The sequence below is a fragment of the Cynocephalus volans genome, chromosome 13 (genome assembly GCF_027409185.1).
Source record: "Cynocephalus volans isolate mCynVol1 chromosome 13, mCynVol1.pri, whole genome shotgun sequence".
Taxonomy (NCBI): domain Eukaryota; kingdom Metazoa; phylum Chordata; class Mammalia; order Dermoptera; family Cynocephalidae; genus Cynocephalus; species Cynocephalus volans.
Genome location: NC_084472.1, coordinates 57,092,147 through 57,113,432, shown reverse-complemented (window position 1 = coordinate 57,113,432; position 21,286 = coordinate 57,092,147). Strand labels below are relative to the sequence as shown.

Sequence of the window (21,286 nt, the reverse complement as noted above, 5' to 3'; positions counted from 1 at the left end):
GAATATCTGAGAATATCATTTCTTTTTAGATGCCCTTTCATTCCCCCATCCCAACCCTCTTAAGAACTGCTTTATTACAAGAATGGATTTGTAAGAAATTTGTTCACTCTATTATGGTGAATTTCTATAAAATTAATTTTTTCAGTAGACACTGAGCTCATTCCACACTTAAAGCAGTATACTAAATACTTCAGGAATAGGATAAGGTCTTTGTCCTTCACAAGCACACAACTGGGTTTCAGATAAAGTCAAAAAGACACCTGACTGTAACATGGCAGAACAAGCGTGTGCTAGGACAAGCCAAGGACTGAGGAGCAGGGAAGAGCCCAGAATGCAGATGGGCAGAGCTGGGAGAACTGGCTTTTGAGCAAAACCTCGGACCTGTAGAATTTCTCTACTCCAAAAAGAAGAGGAAGAGATTAATTGGGGTAAATAGTACCCTGCAATCTTTCAATGTATTGATGTTTTAAGTTTACAAAAAATAATACCATACCTTCTCGCTGAGCTCTATGAGGTGCCACAGTAAGTCCATCCTGAGGTATTGGGGCTTGTTCTATTAAATTGGTCTCATTAGTTTGCATGTAACCACCATGAGCAGAGTCATCCTGAATGAGAAAGTGGAGGGCATGTTAATATACACCACAGACTAAGAGTAATAAATCTCATAAAAATAAACCAGATTCAAGCCTTCCAGTTTTAACAACACCATTTTAATAACAATTGTTAGAGATCAAATAGGTGATTACACACCAAGGGCAAAAAGGCACAAAGCATCAGAGCAGCAAGTAAATAGGTATCAATATTTACCTTCATTTAACAGTAATATTTTGCCAATTACTTACTGTCCTGGCCTCCTCGAGACATACGGAATTGCATATTAATATTCAGAGTTGCCATGATGTCAATTCTTTACTACAGTGAACCAGAATTGAAGGAACACATAATAAATGGGACCCTTCACACTAATCCTCCATAGGTAAGGGCATTTGTCCTCTTTACATTAATCATAACACAACTTTTATTCAGTGCTGGGTATTAGTGAAAGTCTAACAAGATGCTTTGCAAGGAAAAAGTTTTACAAAAAGTATCATCAATACATGCCAAGTCTTTCTAAACCAGAATGTGTATAGGGGGGTTGGGGAGAGTTTGAGTAAGGGGCACAAAGAATAATTTTGATTTGTAATGATCAATATGCTAATAGTATTGATTTGATCATCACATGTTGTACATAGGTGGTTGTCAATACTATATCTCAATAATATGTAATCAGTTTTGCTTCAATTAAAAAAAATGAAAAAGAAAGAATGTGTATAGATAGTGAATTTACTATTAAAGTTAAGTCACCTAACAGCAACTGGGTGCTCTAAGCCTAACTGAGTTTGTTCAGTCAATTATTAGTGACCCGGAGTAACTTTTACTATTAGATCTGCTGCTTGGAGTAATAAAGGGTATGCCAATCTCACACACAGCTCTCCAGAATTCACGCACTGTCATGGACATATTGTTACTATAACACACTGGTGAAGCCAAAAATTAAATAGCCTATGTCAGTTCTCTACCAGAACTCACACATTATCCCCCCCTTCATGTTCAGATCTCAAAACACCACCATCAAAATCACCCGTTTCAAGAACTATTTACAATTTTACAAATCTGCAGTAAATAATATACATTGACTTTAATTGTGTAAAGAAATGAATCAAAGAGAAGACCCTAAACTTCGCGAGAATCTCAATTTAAAATATTTGTTCTGCTGTCTAATGATGCACGCTGGCCTGACAATGGACAGCTCAATTTCTGGGAATGAAGCATCACATTAGATACTCCTGGGAGGTAAGCTTCAGCCCCGTCATCTATTTCCTTGGGTTTCTAGAGGTAGACAAAGACTGTCTCCATGCAACCATTAAATGAGGAGAGCACAGACCTCTTAATTCAACATCCAATTTCTGAAACACTTAGCCTGATGGCATTTACCAATTTTCAATATTACTGATTTGAACAATAACAAACCATAAAATCTTTTATTACAAAGTAGCAAAACCACATTTGCCTAAGAGATTTTGCATCTTAAAAATTTAACACTGCTGTAAGTACCTCAAAAATCCAAATAAAGTGCTATAATCCTCTCAAATAGTTGTATTAACTGAAAGAAGCTTAGTTGAATAGGTCAACCATTTCCTATAGTAGAATATTTTTCTATATTGTTCATATGTGGTTCATAAATTTAAAATAACACTTTCAAATATAAATAAATGCAAAATATGCAATAAACAATACCTTTCATCAGGAAAATACAAATAGAAACTACAATGAGATACCATTTCACCCTATAATGGCTGTTATCAAAACAACAAGTATTGGCAAGGATGTGGAGAAATAGAAACCCTTCTGCACTGATGGTGGGAATGTAAAATGGTACAGCCATTGTGGAAGACAGTATGACAGTTCCTCAAAAAAATTAAACATAGAATTAGACCACAGGATCATGTAGTCCCATGATCCAACACAGTGAGGGAACATTCCTAGGGCTACAAATTGAAGTTGAGGGGGGAGGGGGAGGGAGGTTGGAGGATAATTGGAAGGGGACAAAGGGTACAAAAGCCATTTCTGGTAATGGGTATGTCCCCAATATGAATCTGGCCCCCGCATCATGGGCAGGAGGGGGGACAATCAGCTTTGTATCTCATGAATATTTGAAATAAATAATAAATAAATAAAAATATGATCCAGCAATTCCACTTGTAGGTATATACTCAAAATAACTGAAAGCAGGGACTCAAACAGATTATTTGTACACAAATGTTCACAGCAGCATTATTCACAATAACCACAAGGTGGAAACAATTCAAATGCCTATCGATGGACAAGCAGAAAAACAAAATGTAGTATATACTTACAACTGTGTATTATTCAGCCTCAAAAAGGAACGAAATGCTGATACATGCCATAACATGGATGAATCTTGAGGACAGTATGCCTCAAATAAGCCCGGCACAAAAAGACAAATACTGTATGATTCCACTTATAGGAATTACCTAGAGTAGTCAAATTCATAAAGAAAGTAGAATAGTGGTTGCTAGGGGCTTGGGAAGAAGAGAATAGAGTTATTTAAGGGACAAAGAGTTTCAGTTTGGGATAAAAGAAAAATTCTGGATATAGACAGTGGTGACAGTTGCACAACAATGTGAATGCACTTAATGCCGCTTAGTTGTGCACTCTAAAAGGGGTAAAACGGCAAATTTTATGTTACGTATATTATACCACAATAAAAAATAAACATTTAAATGATCACGCTGCCTCCATAAACATTAATACATTGAAGCAACCATGAAAAAGTAGTTTGCTTCACAAAACCACATTTTTGAAGTCTGAAGTTAATTTTAAGTACACAATTCAACAATCAATGAAAAGCCCCGTTTAATAACATGAGGAGAAAAATGGAGTTTGAGTTTCTATCCAAGGATCTAAGTTCATCAACCCATAAAATACCTACTACTAACGTGTTGCCCATACTCCCCCATTCCCTGGAGTCTTAGCATGCATCAATGCTATGAAACCATTTAGACTAAGTTTAGAAGCTATCTATAAAATTCACACATGTAATGCCACAAGAGCTTCAGAGATCAGAATTAGGTGCTCAGCGGCCCAACAGTGAGCTACCACTCTGCAAAGCTGTCTCCCAGCACACACATTTTTGCCTTACTTTCAGGAGGAGGAAGAGTGCCATACAAATCTGAGAACTACTGATTTAAGGAAATCTTACAGAAGGAAGTTACACCCATTTTCTCTATTAAGTTCAGACTCCCATGAAAATGCAAAATCCAGATGACATGGCAGAATTGGCATTTTACAAGGATTAGTTAGACAAAAGGTCAGGACCAAGTGAAAACTGGGGAATTTTTCTCTGCTTGGATTAAGACAGAGTTTGAAAATTCTAAGCCTGCAAAAATATGCACGGGCACACAGCGTTAGTATGTGTGTGCTCTTCGCCTTTCTTGACTCATGGGAGGTAGGGCCTCTTCTGTCTGTCAGCTTGCCTCCTCCGAGAGCTACTGGATAGCACAAACCTTTGTGTCACGCAACTCACATAGTTTCACCAGAGCTCACTCATATCTAACTTCTTTACACCTGTAGATCCATCAATTACATACTTGAGATTTCTTAAATGTGAGCAAGTTTATGCAATAGCCAAGTGGCTAGGAAGTCCTAAAAAACTTCTCTGAAAACATACCATTAGAACAAAGGTCACGTTTGCCTCATTTTGTTAACAAAGGTCAAACTGTAGATAAACTATTTCAGTACACCTAACAATATTCTACTATGTTTCCTCTAGTCCCTTGATGTAAAGTATAAACTTTAAAGATAGCCCAGATATAAAAATAGTAAGAAATAATTTCTTACTTTTTTTTTTTTTTTTAAAAGATGACCAGTAAGGGGATCTTAACCCTTGACTTGGTGTTGTCAGCACCACACTCACCCAGTGAGCCAACCGGCCATCCCTATATGGGACCTGAACCCGGGGCCTTGGTGTTATCAGCACCACACTCTCCCGAGTGAGCCACGGGCTGGCCCAGAATTTCTTACTTTTTAAAACTTAATTTACTAACTTCTTCCCAAGTTTTCACACTCATCAAATAAGACTTAGAAAATTAACATTAGTATATAACCACATTCTATTAAGGACAGTCAAAAATTCTTTGATACTCCTCCCACTGAAAGGTGGAAACTAATTCCCCACCCAGTGGATCTGGGCTGGCTTGAGAGACTTGCATTACCAAAACAACGTGATGGCAGTGTTGTTCTGTGGAGGTTAGGTCCTAAGAAGCCTTGGCCTCTTGGACACTGCTTTTGGGCGTCCCGAGTCACCACAAAAGAAGTGCAGCTCTCCTCAAGGCTGCCATCCAGGCTTGAGAGGCCACATGGAGAAAGGAGGGGGGTCAATAGACACTATCCAAGTCTCAATTGCGTATCCAGACACCTCAGAGCAGAGACAAGCTCCTTTTCTGTTAGTTATCTGTCTAAATTCCTGACCCACAAAATTCTGAGAGATGGTAATAAAATGGTCATTGTTTTCAGCCACTAAGTTTTGGGGTAAATTTGTTACAGAATTATATATTTTAAATTCTCTTGTTTAAATAACCAGGGCTGCAAATACAGCGTATGCTATTAAGCAAGATTCATAAAGTCTGCTTTTAAATGTTAGAAAGTGATTCATTATTAGAAACATTACTGAGATGTCAAATTTCATCCATTTTTGTGGAAGAGGACAAAAGAAGTCCAGGAGAATTCAATACTTTTTGCCTGTCTCTTCAACCAAGAACATGTAGGAGAAGAGGCAGGTTTGTCTACTCTCTACTCAGTGAAATAACACAACTCAAGCCCAAGCCATACCTTGAGTCATCCTATATAGCACCTGATAAGAGGCAAGTTCAGGAGTGAAAAGAAACACGGCTGGTAATGTATTAGAGTTGCACTGGAACAACAAAATTGACACAATAGTTCAGAGGAGGGACACCAAAGAATCCAGAGTTCAGAAATGGCATGGCATTGATTCCTGCTATGATAGTGAACTCACTTCCCACGTAATTTATTTATGGCTTAGTTTAACTAGAAATGTTGGTATGAGGTGATTCAGCAAGAAGAGAGTGGAAGAACTAGCTATCTTAAAGCTTGGGCAAACGTATTCCAACTACTGAACGTAGGGGGTGGGGGCAGGGGCCAAACAGTTTACTCAAACTGTGTATATTCTTTGCCATTAAAGCCCACAGAACAGACCAGGCCACTGCACTATAGCTGTGCAAGCTCTTCTTCACATGCCATTTGTGAACTAACAGTGGTTACCTGTGCAGAGTGGAGGTGGAATGAAACTGGATGGATGGAACAAGATGGGGCAGGGAAAGTCATCACTATCACTTTCTATGTATTTTGGGGGGGGGGATTCTATGCATTTATTACAAATTAAAAAAATAAAATTGTTGATGTCATTGTCTTTCTTAGAGAACTAATGGTAGGTTGCACCATTAGGGAGGATCTAGCAAAAGAATGCCAATATGGAAGCCTATTGGGGAGGAGGATGGTGGAATTCGAAAGAGAAGTGAGGGCAGCAGTTTTTACCCAATAACCGGCCTTAGTAGTTTCCTTATAAATTTCCCTTCATGCTTCTGCTATTTTGACCTAAATAGTGCCAAATGTTAGTTAATAGTGGACTAGTGAAAAATACAAACTTGGTATTATATCACAAAATGATGAAGACAAGGAGTAGGAATGGCTTTCTAGCCTAGACCAATGGTGGTAGCCCCCTTTTTACCATCAGCATCTGTGCTCCCTTTCCCAACCTCCTGTTCTCAATACAGAAGGGAAAAGATCTCCTTTTTACGCTATGAACCAGCACACTGAGCCAAAAACTGCTATACCCCTGGGTCAGCAGCCCCCAGATCTTCAAATCCCCAAACCAGGACGTTTCTGTGTGAGGTGAAAGAAACGCACCCGACAGCATGAGTGCACAGGGATCTAGAGAGGAGTGCATCTCTCCCCAGCCCACATGTGACTTCCTAACTGCCTTTGTCTTCACAGCTTTGCCCCACCAGAGACGACAGCCAGGGAGGCCAAGGGTGGGAACTGAGCCTGGGCTCAGAAAATTGACAGCCCAAGCACTGCCAGGCCTCCTAGCTCCTGCAGCAGAGACACAGCCTTCATCCCTAGTGCAGAAACATTCTTGGAACTGTGTAGAAATTTAAGCTTATAGAGTTTAAGAAGGATCCTTGGCAGTAAGTGATATGTTAAAAATATTATAGTGTTGAGAAACACAGTGTTAGGACTCATGTTTAACGTTATCTATTAGAATGGGCACCTTCCCCCAACAAACAAACCAGTCATACTCAGTGCCACTGGGCAAACTCTCTGTATGTAGGATGACCTCTTTCTCAAGGAGGTACTCCCCAAACACTACAACATTTGTTTCACATATGACCATACAACCATGCTGTTCCTTCTTGGGTCACTGTGAATTTCAATCATATGATTCCCAAAACAAAAATCAGTTATATTTCAGAAAACTATCCCAATTTAAGACATTCCTAATAAGTAACACAAAAATTCCACAAAATTTACATTAGAGTGCTCACTTCAGTGACCAAAGTATTTAACGTTCTAATCACAAGCAAGGTACTATTCCAACTCCACATCTGACTCATACCATCCCTTAAGCAAATCATAAACAGGAGATGAAACACTGGAAGCTCCCTACAGTCAACCATCCAAACAATAAGAAAACAGTTTTTAATTATGACTTTTCATCCTATCAAAATATCACTAGATTTGCACCAATTTATGCATCTCACACACAAAAGCTTCCTTAATTTAGGGAGTACAAATGGTCTTATCTTGAAAGTGTATTTAATATGCACAACTATTCAGCATTCACCCATTGAAGATTAAGTTCAAATCTATACTGTTCCAAAGTTATCTGAAGAAACAATTCCTATTTTATTTCCAAAATAATTGTGCCTATACCATATAATTGCAAATATTTTTATAAAGTACTTGGTAAGTATAATTTAAAATAACACAAAAATCACTGCCTGCTGCACTTACTCTTAAAGCAATTTACCACATTGGTATTTTCTAGAGCTATATTTGAAAACCCTAAGCATAGGAAATTATGATTGAGCACTTATGATACATGCAACACTAACAAAAAATAAGACGTTATGCCTGAGCCTTGGGGAACTTATAAAATCTAATGGGAAAGGTCAATTTTATGTTACAAATAATACAAAAAAAAAATCATAGGAGAAGCACCAAAATTATAACAGAATATACATGCTATTGGAATTCAAACATGGCAAAGACTGCCATAGGGACAATTCCAGAGAACATCATACAAGAGGTGATGGTATAAGCCCAGCCTTGAATGAGAGGTAGGATATATGAAAAAAGAGTGGGAGAAAGGGATTTTGAGTCCAAACACCTACTAGAGGTCAGGATCCATCAGCAGTGAAAGAAAATGTAATATGAATAAATACTGCTTTAGAAAGATTTATGTGGCAGTAGTATCCAAAAGGTAAGAGGTGAAAAGGCTGAAAAAGCAGGGGACTCAAGAGACTACCGTAAAAGTCTAAGCATAAAGTCCCCAAAGAGAACGGTGCCAGCAAGGATGAGGAAAGGATGAATTCAGGACGTGGGGAAAAGAGGATTAAGGATTAAGGTTATCAAGCAAATCAGGGTGGCTAAAAGTATAATGGTACCATTGAGAGAACTGGATAAGTTGGGAAAACTTTTAAAAAATCAATGATGTATTCTTTTTATACAGATTAAGTTTAAAGTGACAGTTGACAATCAGGGAGATATACATCATAGAAACACACAAATTTTCACTGGCTCCCAGTACAACCTACTGACAACCTATTCCTTTAATCTGACCTCCAAGGCCGTCTGTAACTCATCTATTACCCCTTCAAACATGTATGTGCTAATCACTCTCTGAATAATACCTACAACTCACTCTTGTTTACCAGACATTTTCACATACATTATCACAGTCACCTTCACAACAGTTACATGAAATGGATGGGGATGAGATCCCTATTTTATACTGGGCACTCAGAAGCCGTCAAAGACTAAATAACTTACCAAAGTGACCTTTTCAAACCCTAAATCTGACCTCAAATAAATTACTTCTTGAATGAGCATAAAACACTTCTAATGAGTTAAGACATTTAGAAGGGAATTAAAGGTCAAATTTTCCCTGGAGTATAGGAAGAACAGAAGGAAATGGACTACCAAGAACCCAGCAGCTCTAACCACCTGTAACATAGCACCCGATTAGGTATTTCCCTTCTAGATTGACCGTTTACATAGATAGGAACCAAAAGTTACTGGATGAATGAAGCTTTTCTGAAAAAGAATTCTCTAAGTAAGAGAAGTACTGTTATATAAAGTCCTCCATAGTGAAAAACAAAGTCAATAAAATTAAAGCTTAGTTTGCTGTAAAAGTAGTGCAGGCCTTGCTTCTCTCTCAAAAAAAATTTTTTTAGCTTAATATTTGTCAAGGAAAGACAAAAATATTAAATAAGCTAAAAAACTAGCCAATTTATAATCTTCTATAAAAAAGGTATAAAAATATTCCTTAATTATCTGTAGGTCCCAGTCTGTGTTCTGAACTAATGAAGAATTTTGTAACTTAAAACTGCAAAATAAGGCCGGCCCAAGGCTCACTCGGGAGAGTATGGTGCTGATAACACCAAGGCCACGGGTTTGGATCCTATATAGGGATGGCCGGTTAGCTCACTGGTTGAGCATGGTGCTGACAACACCAAGCCAAGGGTTAAGATCCCCTAACCGGTCATCTTTAAAAAAAAAATAAAAAAATAAAATAAAATAAAACTGCAAAATAGTTCTAAATTATAGAATAGTTTTCTAGCCAAATGTTCAAACTGGATAAAGATTTAAGTAGATGCATGTGAATTAATGATAATACAAATTCAATATACATATTTTTTCTATTCCCATCTCCAAATCCAACATGGGGAAAATATGTATTTTCATGACGTGTGACCCAGAGAATTGCGTCCTTTGGGTTTATTTTATCTGTGGCATACCAGATCTTTAAAATGAAAGTACTAAAAATAAAATAACTGTCCCAAATAACTGTGCCTCAAGTATTACCTTTTCTATTACTGTCCTTCCTGAATACCAATCTACTTAGAGGTATGGTAGTAGAGAACAATATACAAAATATTCCACTACATGGACTTTTATTAAGTGAAATAAAAAAAAAAACACATTACTGAAAACAATCTGGAGGTTGTGTCTTAGTGGGAAAAAAATGCATTGAGCATTTTTCTCAGAACATTCATGTTCAAGACAGTATGTAAATTACTTTGCACTTTATGTCATTAACTCAATCACCACAACCTCAAAAGGAAATTATCCCCATTTTACAGATAAGCCTGAGACTCAGGGGTTTAAGTGGCCTGATTAATACCACAGAGCTAGCTGGCAGAGCAGGAATTTAATCCTCCACGTGTAGTGCTCTATGAAACATGGCTATCACTCTCCAAGACCTTCTGATAGCCTCTATAACACACTCCTTGTCCCTTACCCACAAGGAAAATTTACAAAGGTAGTAAAGAAAAATGTCTATATCTAGACATAAATGGATACAGATATATATTAGTTAACTTGAGGAAAGAAACTGCTTCCTCCCCACCTCCACCATCCCCTCCTACTGTGGAATAAATGAGATTTTTCCCTGAGTTCTCCTTATTCGAGAAACACCACTGCACAGAAAACTCCAACTAGAGAAGGACAACCAATATTTTAGTGATTATTTGCTACTAAAATAATCACTATTTAACTCTGATATTCTAAAAAGCCTCCTCCAAAGACTTTTGTAACTGAACTGCTTATTCTGTGCTGCAGCCAAACCAACCTAAAATTCCCATGAGAAAGCTATTTCTGCCCCCTACTCTCAATTTGTGAGATGCTGTACACACTCTACCACCACTTTCTACACAAGCCCAAACTTTTACCCATAATTGTTAACATTTATTGAAGAACATGTGCCAGACACTATTCTAACGAAGCACTCATTCACTGAACCCTGCATCCCTGACTTTTAATCAAGGAAAGCCTCAGGCAGTGCCCACTGCTCCAAAAACACTGTTCACTTTAAAATATCAAATATCCCCACAGTGGCCAACAAATTAAATAAAGGTATTTATTACCAATGAGCATCAGAACTGTTTTTTTTTAAAACACAATAACTGAAATCCTGACAACCAACCTTTTCCCTCTTATTTTAAGTCTGCTGATCCTTGCTGCCACATACACATTCAAGTTATCTTAGAGTAGCAACACTTATGAATGTACTTCAAAAAGTTCATGGAAATATTAGTATTATCTTTCAATTCTATTTTTCCATGAATTTTCTGAAGTACACTTGTATGTTAAAACTCTTCAAAGACTTTTCTTTTTCAGACCCCAAAATTACCAGTATATTATCTGTACTGCAAAATGAGTCAAAGTATTTGGTCTACCAAGTACAATATAACTAATTAACTTATGCTGTGAAAAAGTGACAATTTTGCAAGTTTTTTTTTTTTTTTACTAACTTCATTAATTTTAATTAACTAGGACCCATGGCCACTCACTTTTGTGAGCTCAAATGACACTAACACATAAGATTATTGTGTTTTTGTTTCAGTTTACATTTTTATCATTCATTCAAATATTAGTACTACTTGACAAGCCATGCAACTAAGCTTTGAAGATCCTACAAACAATCTCAAGAGAATGTCCATAACAACAATATTAAGGACTGACTGACTACTACTACTACTAGGATGGTCTAAGCATTTTATGCTTCTAACACATTTGTGTCTCTATTTGGGGGATCTACCTGCAAAATCAGAATATCTATTTTCATAAAACGTTAAAGTGTCTTTAAGTATGCAAACATAAGCTTGCCTGTCTTGCTTCCTGTATTTTCAATGAAACAACAACAAAACTAGCATCTATTAAAATACTTATGCAGTTTTTTGTTGCTAACAAACAATTTATAGGTTGGCTTCCTAATAACAGGAAGCAACCCATTTTTAAAACCAGATGTTTTCAGCTATGCTAACGTTTCTTAGGACGCTTAATGAACGTTTTCATTACTGCTCACTGGCCTATTGGTTGAATTTTACACAAGTTACTGGCAGTCCACCCCGGTTGTGAAGAACAGGAGATCTAGGTACAAGTCTCCTTAAAAAAAAAAAAAAAAAAAAAAGCCAACATTTAAGTTGTAATCCAAGACGTTTACCACACCTAAATCAGAGAAAAACTCTTCAAATGTCACTTTGAAAAGTAAAAAGTCTTACTGAATCTTCCTCCCTATTTCTAACGTGACCTAACAAGTACATTCTAGTGGTAATCTGGGGACCTCAACTATTAACATTGTATACATGGCATACTACTAACAGCTGCTGGGCCTGGTGGCATTAAAGCACATGTTCTACCTGTAAACGTCATTAGTTTCTAATTTTCTTTTTTAATTTTTAAAATCTTTTTAAAAAGATGACTGGTAAGGGGATCTTAACCCTTGACTTAGTGTTGTTACCACCACGCTCTCCCAAGTGAGCTAACCGGCCATCCCTATATAGGGATCCCAACTGTAGCCTTGGTGTTATCAGCACCACACTCTCCCAAGTGGGCCACTGGCCGGCCCTTAATTTCTTTTGTAAAGAGAGGCTGATTCATATTAGGTACTCGACAGAAGTCATGTGAGAGCTAGAAACACTACCATGGACTAGTATATTTAACAGAAAATTAGTTTTACATCACTCATTTAGTATGGATGAAAAGACGCTGCTTGCAGCACCAAAGAGCTTCACTTAGTAGTACAGAAAAGAATGATTCCTAAGCAATTAAAAAGTTGCATTCCTGTGTCTAAAAGGTTACTTCCGGGGCAAGACAATGCTGCCCCACGAATTTCCCCCTTTCCGAGGGCAACAATCGCCGCAGCCAGGCATTCCCAAAGCACACAACCCACGTGGTTCTCCGCTCCGGCTCTAACGCCCCCGCATTAGCCCTGTGTGGAGCCACTGCAGGAGGTCGCCAAGGGGGCGCCCGAGGGGCGGAGCCGGCGCGCCGGTCACGTGGGCGGCGCGCGCGGCCGCCATCTTGCAGGGCGGGGGAGAGGAGGATCCTGTGGGACTGGCACACAGTCGCCGTCTCCCGCCCGCCGCAGCGCGTGATCGCCGTGGTCCTCCGCCGTGGTCCTCCGCCGGGCCGCCGCGCCTCCACGCGAGGGACGCGCGAGCCTCGGGCTCCTCCCTGCAGACTCGGAGGTGGACACGTCCTCCACGGGTGCGCAGTGGGGACGGAAGACCGAGGAACAGCTGGGTTGGATTGCAGCGAATCAGCATTTAAATCAGCCCACCCGCATCAGCAGCCTTTGGAGTGACAGCCTGGGAGCAACAAGATCCGCTAAAACGTCTTAAAGACTAGACACAGCTGGGGGACTCGGAGGGCATTCTAATAAACAGAAAATGTGGGGTCGTAACAATTTAATGAGACATAAATGGTTTGTTAAGGTCACCCTAAACAACTACTGGAGAAAAAAGTTCACCACACCACCCACTGTCTACAAATAGCCTTCAGTGTTACCTGTAGTACACGTACCCCCATGATTTATCCCCCCACTTCGACTGATGGTCACAGGGCATTTCCTGAGAAGTAAGATGTGCTGAAACTAATGGCAGGATGTCCATTAGTTCACTGCTCCCAGCACTCACTGGTTGCCAGAAAAGACCACGCACTGCAGTCAAGATAAAAATCTCATTACCCTGGTTTTGCACACACCGTCTAGCTGCCTTTCAACATTTGCACTGAAAGCAAAATTTAAGTGGGAAGAAAAGGAAAAGACTCCCAGCAGTTAAAATGAGAAATCAAATATTATTGGAATGATATGAATAGAATGATATATGCTGTTCCACTGTGGGACATTTTCATTAGACCTATAATTTAAGGTTATCTTTACAATACACGTTACAAGAACGTTTTAAAAAATATTTAAGTATTGTTCCCTAATTCATGCTTCTCCAAATTAATTGCTGTGTGATATAGGAGTTTGGGGAAATAGTGAGGAGGCTGAAGGGTGAAAAGGGCTTTTACTATCTACATACACACTTGCATGCTAGTAGTAAATAGGCACTGGAAGATAAAATTTCAGACCAAGAAAATGCTGGGTCTAGCATTACTGCATCTGAGTTTGATAAAACACGTCCTAAAAACATGAGTTAATCACTTCACAAAAGCCTCAAGGGCTCAGCCTAGATTACCAGCCCCCAATTCCTTGATTCCATGGGTACTGAGTGCACACAGCCATTAGTAAAATGCAATGCCCAACTTCAGTTCCAGGAAATGACAGGAGACACGTAAGCTGAATTAACTTACAAGCAAAAAGAGGGAAAATTCCCTTTTCCACTATATGATTTTGGAAATCCCCTAAGGTGAAAAGCATGGCACACCAAATCAATACTTTTCAAAAGACGGATCCACAAAAATAAGCTCTTACTGTACATAGTTTTTACTCCAACTGAAACCTATTCTTCCCCCTCCCCCGTTAAAATGTTACCTTCAAAGACTTTATCAGGCCTGAATTATTAAGTTGCTTTCATGACTATAAAAATTCCTCTTTAATGTTTCTGACAAGTGGCCCAAGTCCATTCTCGTCTACTACATTCTGGTGTTTAAATAACGCTTTTAGACAACATTAATGCTTATAGTAAAGGCCCAACAAATATCCCCGAAACCAAATCTCTAGATAGGCACGCATTCAACCCTTTAGAAAACTGGTTATGCCAAAGGCTGCTCTGGGAGAGGTTTCTTAAACCAGACAACCTGAGTTACCACTTATCTCGGTTAATTCGCAGGTCTCCACATCAGGTTTCCTCTGGGAAAATCTAGTTTACTGAGCAGGAGCCAAAAGACGTACACGACCCCTTTTAACTCAGGCACACACTAAGCAAAAGAGTCCATTTGCGCCAAAGACAAAGGCAGCACACGTTTAGAACACCTCACCGAGGGGGAAGGCAGAACTCTGAGATGTGGAAGCAGAGCGCCGGTCAGCCAGGAAGGAAAGGCACTGCCCGGGCCAACACTGTGCAACTCCCAGCCCGGCTCCTCTAGAGCTTCGCTTCTGCCCGCACCTAGTGCTGAGAAGAGCTCAAAGCCAAAAATGTCCCGAGACCCTTCATCCGAGAGGGGCCCCGGGCTGGGAGCTCCACGTCTTCCGTGGCAACTCCGGCATGGAAGAGACTTCTAGAGCATTCTGTTATGGCGGGTGGCTGTGTGTGCACAGGGTGGGGGGATTTGGTGGGGCGGGGAAAGTGGAACTAAGCGGCCCAGCAAAACGAAGACGAGTATTCCGGGGTTTTCCGCGGGGTGGGGGTCTCGAGCCACCTGCGCCGGACAGGGGCTCGGTCAAGCGGCGTCCGAGAGCGAAGCCGGGGAGGCAGCCGGGCGGTGACCGCCCCACGAGTCCCGGGCGGCTCCGCGCGCCTTACCTGAGCCCTGGAGACGGCAAAGTTGCACGGCTCCACCTCCACTGCCGCGTTCTCGGGGCCACGGCGGAGCGCGGTGCGGAGCCTCTCCAGGTGCTCCCTTAGGGTGACCCGCTGGTGGAAGGAGAAAGCCGGGTGCAGCGAAGCCATGGTGAAGAGCAGCAGCAGTTCCTCCTGGGCCCTGGAGCCGAGCCGGCCACCAGCCCGGGGCTCGACGCCGCTGCCTTCCGGGCCGGAGCCGTCCTTCTCGGCGTCCTGCTCGCCGTCGCCATCCTCGTCCTCTACGCCGCCCCGCGAGCCCTCGCCCTCGCCCCGAGCCGCGCGCAGGCACTTGAGCACCGAGTCCACCTGGGGCAGAAGCCGGTGCAGGCGGCCGGCAGCCTCCCGGTTCTCGGAGCCCAGCAATGCCAGGTAGACGATGAGACGAGAGCGCACGGCAGGCTCTCGGAAGTCGGCCAGTGGCCCCGGGTCCGAGAGGCCATTGGCCTTGGCCTCCGAGTCGCGCAGGTAGTGGTAGTCCTTGCGCGCCAGGTCCTCCAGGCACGAGCCGAGGAAGCGCAGCTCCAGCGGGTTACACAGATCCAGCAGCCCGCACATGAACTCCAGGCGCTGCGCCGAGCCCAGCACCAGCCCAAACCACTCGTACACCCGCTCCTGCTCGCGCAGCGCCGCCGCGGGCCCCCCGCCGCCGCCCGGCATGCCCGCCCCCACCGCCGCCGCCGCCGCTCCGCCAGCAACAGGCGGCCCGAGCCCCCGGGGTGGCGGCGGCGGACCCCGCGGTGGGCCCGCGGGCGGCGGCGGCGGCGGCCGGCAGTCGCGGCGGCGGCGCGGCAGCGCCTTGGCGCCCGGCCGCGCGTCCGCCTCGGGCTCCTCCGCCTCGGGCGGCGGCTCCGCGGGGTGCGTCGGCTTCAGCGGCAGCTTCATCCTCAGCATCCTCGGCTAGGGCGGCGCAGACATGCGAGCGGGGGCGAGCGGGAGGGGCCTCGAAGTGGGGCGGGGGCCGTGGCTGCGGCGCGACCGTCAGGAGCGGGGCCCCTCCATGCCCCTGGGGGAGGGCCGAGGCCGGGGGCGGGTCTCCGCCGGCGAGGGGGGCGGCGGCTGGCCGGCGGGGTCGCTGGCTTCGTCTTCCCCGGCTGGAGGCGGGGCGTGCCCGCGGCGGCTCCTCCCCCTGGGCTCCGTGCTGGCTCTGGGAGCCCCGGTGCGGGTGGGAGCAAGCGAGCGAGCGTGTCCTCCTTCCGCCTTCCTCTCTCCGTCGTCCGCACTGGGCTGGGCGGTGGCACCTGAGCGTTTCCCTCGCGAGCCGGTACGGACGGAGCGGTTGGGAGAGGAGGAGGAGCGGCCGGCCCAAGAGGAGACGCTTGCGGGCTTCGCGCACTGCACCTCAGCCAATCAGCGCCCCGAGACGACGGTTACGTAGCTCTCCCCGCCCACAGGAGCCGCCTTTCTTTGAGAAGCCACGCCCAACTGCTGTGGGGCCGCCTCCCTGTTTGCGGCTTCCGAGCGGTCCTAATGTCTGGTCGTTTCAAGTAGGCGAGGACGCGGGCCGGGTGGGTGGGGCGGTGGCGAGATGTGCGGCAACGCTGAGAGGAGCGTGCGGGGTCCACGTGAAAGGAGGAAAGTGGGCGATTTCACTTTTGCTCAGGGGCCTGGCTCCGCTTTTTACTGCTGACTCCTCCCTGCGGGTCACCTCGCGCCGGTCAGCGCCCCATCTCCGCTAGCGGCGCCCGGGCTTCCTGCGCGGCCGGATTGAACGAGTCCCGGGAGCGGGACGAAGTGGGCGCGCGGACCCCAGGATGAGCTCGTTCAAATCCTCTACTGCCTGGTGGATTTGCTGAAAGTTAGCAATGGGATAATTCCCACCTTTTAAAACTTTACAAGCTCGCTTGTGTTGACTCTGTGGTTGCGAATCAGGGAACTGGGTCCACACTCAGGGTTGCGGCGGAGGTTTGGGGCTCCGGACGCCTCGATCCCGGGAGAGCGCCCACGCCGAGGCCGGCCGCACCGTGGGGACACGCGGCCCGGACGTGCGCAGAGGAGACCGGGGCCGAGGGGGGACGCGCTGGTGGGGTTCCCCTGGCCTAACAGTTGCTTCTGATCTGTAATGCCCTTTGAAAATTATTTCCACGACAGCTTAGGGAAAGCTCCCCCCACCCCCCCCAAGCCTCCATCTTTTGAGGAATCATTTATTCGCTAAATAACGTTTTGGTGCCTGACAAACATTTTGGATCCTTATGCCGGTATGAATTTTCAGTGACTTGAGGAATTTAATAAGCTGCCACCTTGACAGGCTTTAAACTTTTTTTTTTTTTTTTTACGTTTTGTTAACATTTTTAAGATTTGAAGACCTTCAAAATCTCTCTCTAGCGTTGTTGCTTTTTTAGCGACATAGTCCAAAATTTTAAAATACAGCTGCATCTTTTGAGGGTTAAAAAAAAAAGGTGGGTTTTTAAAAACCCTCAACGTTTTAAATGTAGAAGTCCTGCTACAGCCTTATAGTAGGAGTATGTAGAAAAATAAGAACGTATTGTAGCTCTTTCCCAGTGTTGGGACATTTGATGGGAGAGTGTATACTTTGTTTACCTCCTAACTTTATGTCCTAAGGTTGAGTTGAAGCCTGAGTTAGTTTCAGTGGTAAAAGGGGGAGACAGAGAATAATTTTCAACATATTTGAGGTTGGCAGATATATGAAAGTCATTCTTTCAAGTAATTTTGCTATTTCCTTATATTCTTTGGATGTAGTTTACAATCAGGAGAAAACTTTATAAGGACTTTTAGTAATCCTTTTCCCTTTTTGCTGTCAACTTCAACTGCCCTGGAATTGTTTTTTCCTGTTTCATCTCCTATTGCCACTTTTCTAAAGCTAGGGTGAAATGCTTTAGGCAACCAATAATAATATTAATCTTGCTAGATAGTCATAGGTCCACAGTGACTAGATCTGGATATCTTGTGGTGTACGTAAATGCTTTACCTCCCAGTTGATTTTCACATGTTACCCAAACAGTTTTTACATCTTCCTTGGCAACAAGAAGCCGTTTGGTGTGATCTCTCCACAACACTTGATCCATAGATTTTATTTTATTATTTTTAGCAGCTGGCCAGTTCTGGGATCCAAACCCTTGACCTTGGTGTTATAACACTGCACTCTAACCAACTGAGCTAACTAGCCAGCCAGAATTCAAATTTGTAATCAATAATAATGACTTTCTTCCTTGTAGCATTGGCTAACATTAGAAAATGCAGTGGTAAAAGCTAATACATGTACTGTGTAAATGTATTAAATGTAAATGACATATACATGTACTGTGATTTAATGATTCTGGTTATCACCCATCAGCTGGACAATTTGCTGTTAACCCCAGTCCATTGTTTCAGGGGCTCCTCCACACTGCGACTCACTAGACTGGGCCCGGATGTTTTTTCCACCCTATCATAAGTGAGAGAACATATTAAGAATTTTGTATTACTGCAGTGCTTTGAAGGGAGGGGCCCAGATAGAAATTCCAGGGTGAGATGTGGGTATGTTTAATTGGGAAAAACTACCCTGATGATTCTAATAAGCCTCTCTAGGAAAGGATTCTTCTCACTGGCCTACCTTTTGAGAATACCTGTTCTAGATTCTCTGATATTTTATATATTCCCTGTATGATCAAATCATATGGACTTCACATTGTTATTGTGATTGTGGTGGGTATGTGGTTTGTATCCTAATCTTTCATAGAGGGATATATCCTGTAAAACAGTACTTAAAGACACTAAATACTGTTGTCTTTTGTACCCAGATGATGTTAATGCACATTCCATATACTGTTTATTTGACTTTCTAATAATGAAAGATGGTATTATCGATATACCATACTATGCCATAATATACTTGGTATTATTGAGCAAGTATTTATAAGTAAGACTGGTTTCAAGTTAAGGTTATACTTTGGATTTTAAGATACTAGTCAGTGATTGAGGAGACTCTGCAAACCTCCATTTTGCAAAGAGTTACTGCAAGACATTTCACCAAAAATGATAATTGGATGGTTCAGGGTAGACTGATGTACTTAACAATATTACCTCCATAAAAAGGATGCCAAGATACATCCACTTGTAGCTCAGATGGTATTCTGAAGCAGCCAATCTGATCCATGCCACGAATTTGTTCTCTCAGTCTTTGTGTTGACCTATTTGATCCCTCTCCCATTACACCTGCCTGTCTGTTTCCTCCCTTAGAATATAAATATCTTAATGTCAGTGACCATGTCATATTCAATTTTTTATTTTCCCATCTGGCCCACAGTAGATGTTTGTAAGTGTTTGTTGAATAAACAAATGAATAAATAATGCTCCAGGAACCAAAAGTAATGGCAAGAAGCTCCCAGGTCACTTGAATCCTTGTTCATGTCTATCAGGGAAGAGAAAACATGTGTCCCAATATTATCAGACTAATCCTGAGAATCACTCCAGTCAAATTGGCCGAGGTTAAATACCCATTCCTAATCGATCACTGGGGCCAGAGAAGTGAAGTCAGCTTTTTCAGAACCATATGGGTCCCCAAAAAGAAATCCAGGGATGTTGAAAAGGAGGAAGAGAAACACGGATGCTGGGAAGCAACCAACATATGTCCAATATCATTGTACTTTAATCTGTAATTTTGATGGGTATAAAGTACCTCAAAAATAGATTTTTGTTTAGTTAGGTCACACACAGCATTTATTTTTAAAGAGATGTTAAATACTGAATTGTTTTTAACGATTACACTTACAAACCTGATCTAAATGTCTTGAAAACAACACAGGTAAATTATTCATTGGTATATAACTTAGGAAAAATTTAATTACATATTAAAATTACAAAGATAAGTTTATGTAAGGTTTACAAAAATACTCTCTAAGACAGATTTGAGATAGAAAGAAATCATCAGTATTGTCACAGTGACAGTATCCCCATTGGTAACCTGGGAATCTGTGCCCAACACTGATGGCATCTTTTTGGAAAACTAGTGTTGAGTTGAATTTAGAGTCTCCCTAGAGTGTGGTTCTATTTGTCAGAAAGATTCTTAGGAACTTAGACTGACCAGGCCTTCCAAGTTCTCACACTTGTACACTGAAGTTTTTGGAGAAACCATGAAATCCACCAATCTTTGGACACTGTCCAGAAATAAACTTTATTTTAATGTGGTTTGGTTTAGAAAATCCTCATGCTACTGGCTTCTGTTAGAAATTAATGAACTGGCCGATGTTGAGTGCTTGCCAGGGCAGAGGCCCCTAACTAAGCCCCATGGTTCTGTAAGACCTCTGCAAATAGATCTTTTGCCCAGCTGTTTGGTAAGGCAAGGGCTGTCCCCTAAAAAGACTACACTGACTTCTAGGAACCCATGGAGGAGTGGAATTGAAGTTCCTGAAAGCTGGCTTGCAAGATAGAAAACCACTTCTCAGCAGTGTTCTCTGGAGTAGAATTTGCTGGATTCATGTTTCTTGAAATACATGGTTACATCAAATTATTGCTGAGCTGTTGCTTGTCAACCCAACTTCAACCCACCATCTCTCACCCTTTTGCCTTCATAAAAGAAGCCTGATTTTATTTAAGTATCTAGGCTTCTTCCAAAGAACCTGTGTGGCTTGAATGGTGTCTGTCAGCTCGATGGACAGCTCTTGATCAGAAAACCAATCAGGGAATTCCATACTTCTGCCAATTGCTTCAGAATGATTGGTACATGTCAGAAGAACACATGAACCAATTTGGAGGGACTCCCACTGGCCAAATCTGGCAAAATTTGAGTACCAAAAAGAACAAGATAGTACCATTGAATAAAAAATAAGAATCCAAGTCCATAGGGACTCTCCAAGAAAAAAGGATTGGGGAAGGTTGCAAGGAAAGAAATTCTTCTTTACAGAAGAATGACGTCTAAATGTGTAGAAGAAATGAATGAGGAAAATAGCATTTTGCAACTACCAAATGTAATCATTGATATAGACATTCTCACCATTGGGTGCAAAGTTGTTGAGAAATGAAACATTCACATGCTCTCAATGTATCACCTTAATTAAAGAGGAGAAAAGGTACTTTTACATGGATAAACCTTACAGATATCACTTAACCATGTGGTCACAATTGGTTTCACCAATAATGGGGCAATTGAATATTATATTCTTCCCTGTGTCATAGATGCCATTAGAAGAACACATTATTTGTACTATTCTAGCCAGAATGTTTAAACTGAATCTAATCATAAAGAAATAAGACAAATC

General features: G+C 42.3%; 1 protein-coding gene and 1 pseudogene across 3 annotated transcripts in view; one reads left to right on the top strand and one right to left on the bottom strand.

The window, feature by feature from the left end:
• Window positions 1-16,349, bottom strand: part of ZCCHC2 (zinc finger CCHC-type containing 2) — a 58,598-nt gene extending 42,249 nt beyond the window's left edge. For 2 of the 3 annotated variants that reach the window (XM_063077177.1, XM_063077178.1), the window contains exons 1-2: window positions 15,054-15,749; window positions 494-605 (exon numbers count right to left, since the gene is read on the bottom strand). In XM_063077177.1, coding sequence (XP_062933247.1) covers window positions 494-605; window positions 15,054-15,749 — 808 coding nt within the window. Of the gene's footprint in view, window positions 1-493; window positions 606-15,053 lie in introns of all 3 variants that reach the window. The other variant, XM_063077176.1, reaches the window with a different exon arrangement.
• Window positions 16,350-16,617: 268 nt separating this feature from the next.
• LOC134361687 (RNA-binding protein EWS-like) overlaps window positions 16,618-21,286 on the top strand; it is a 95,516-nt pseudogene continuing 90,847 nt past the window's right edge.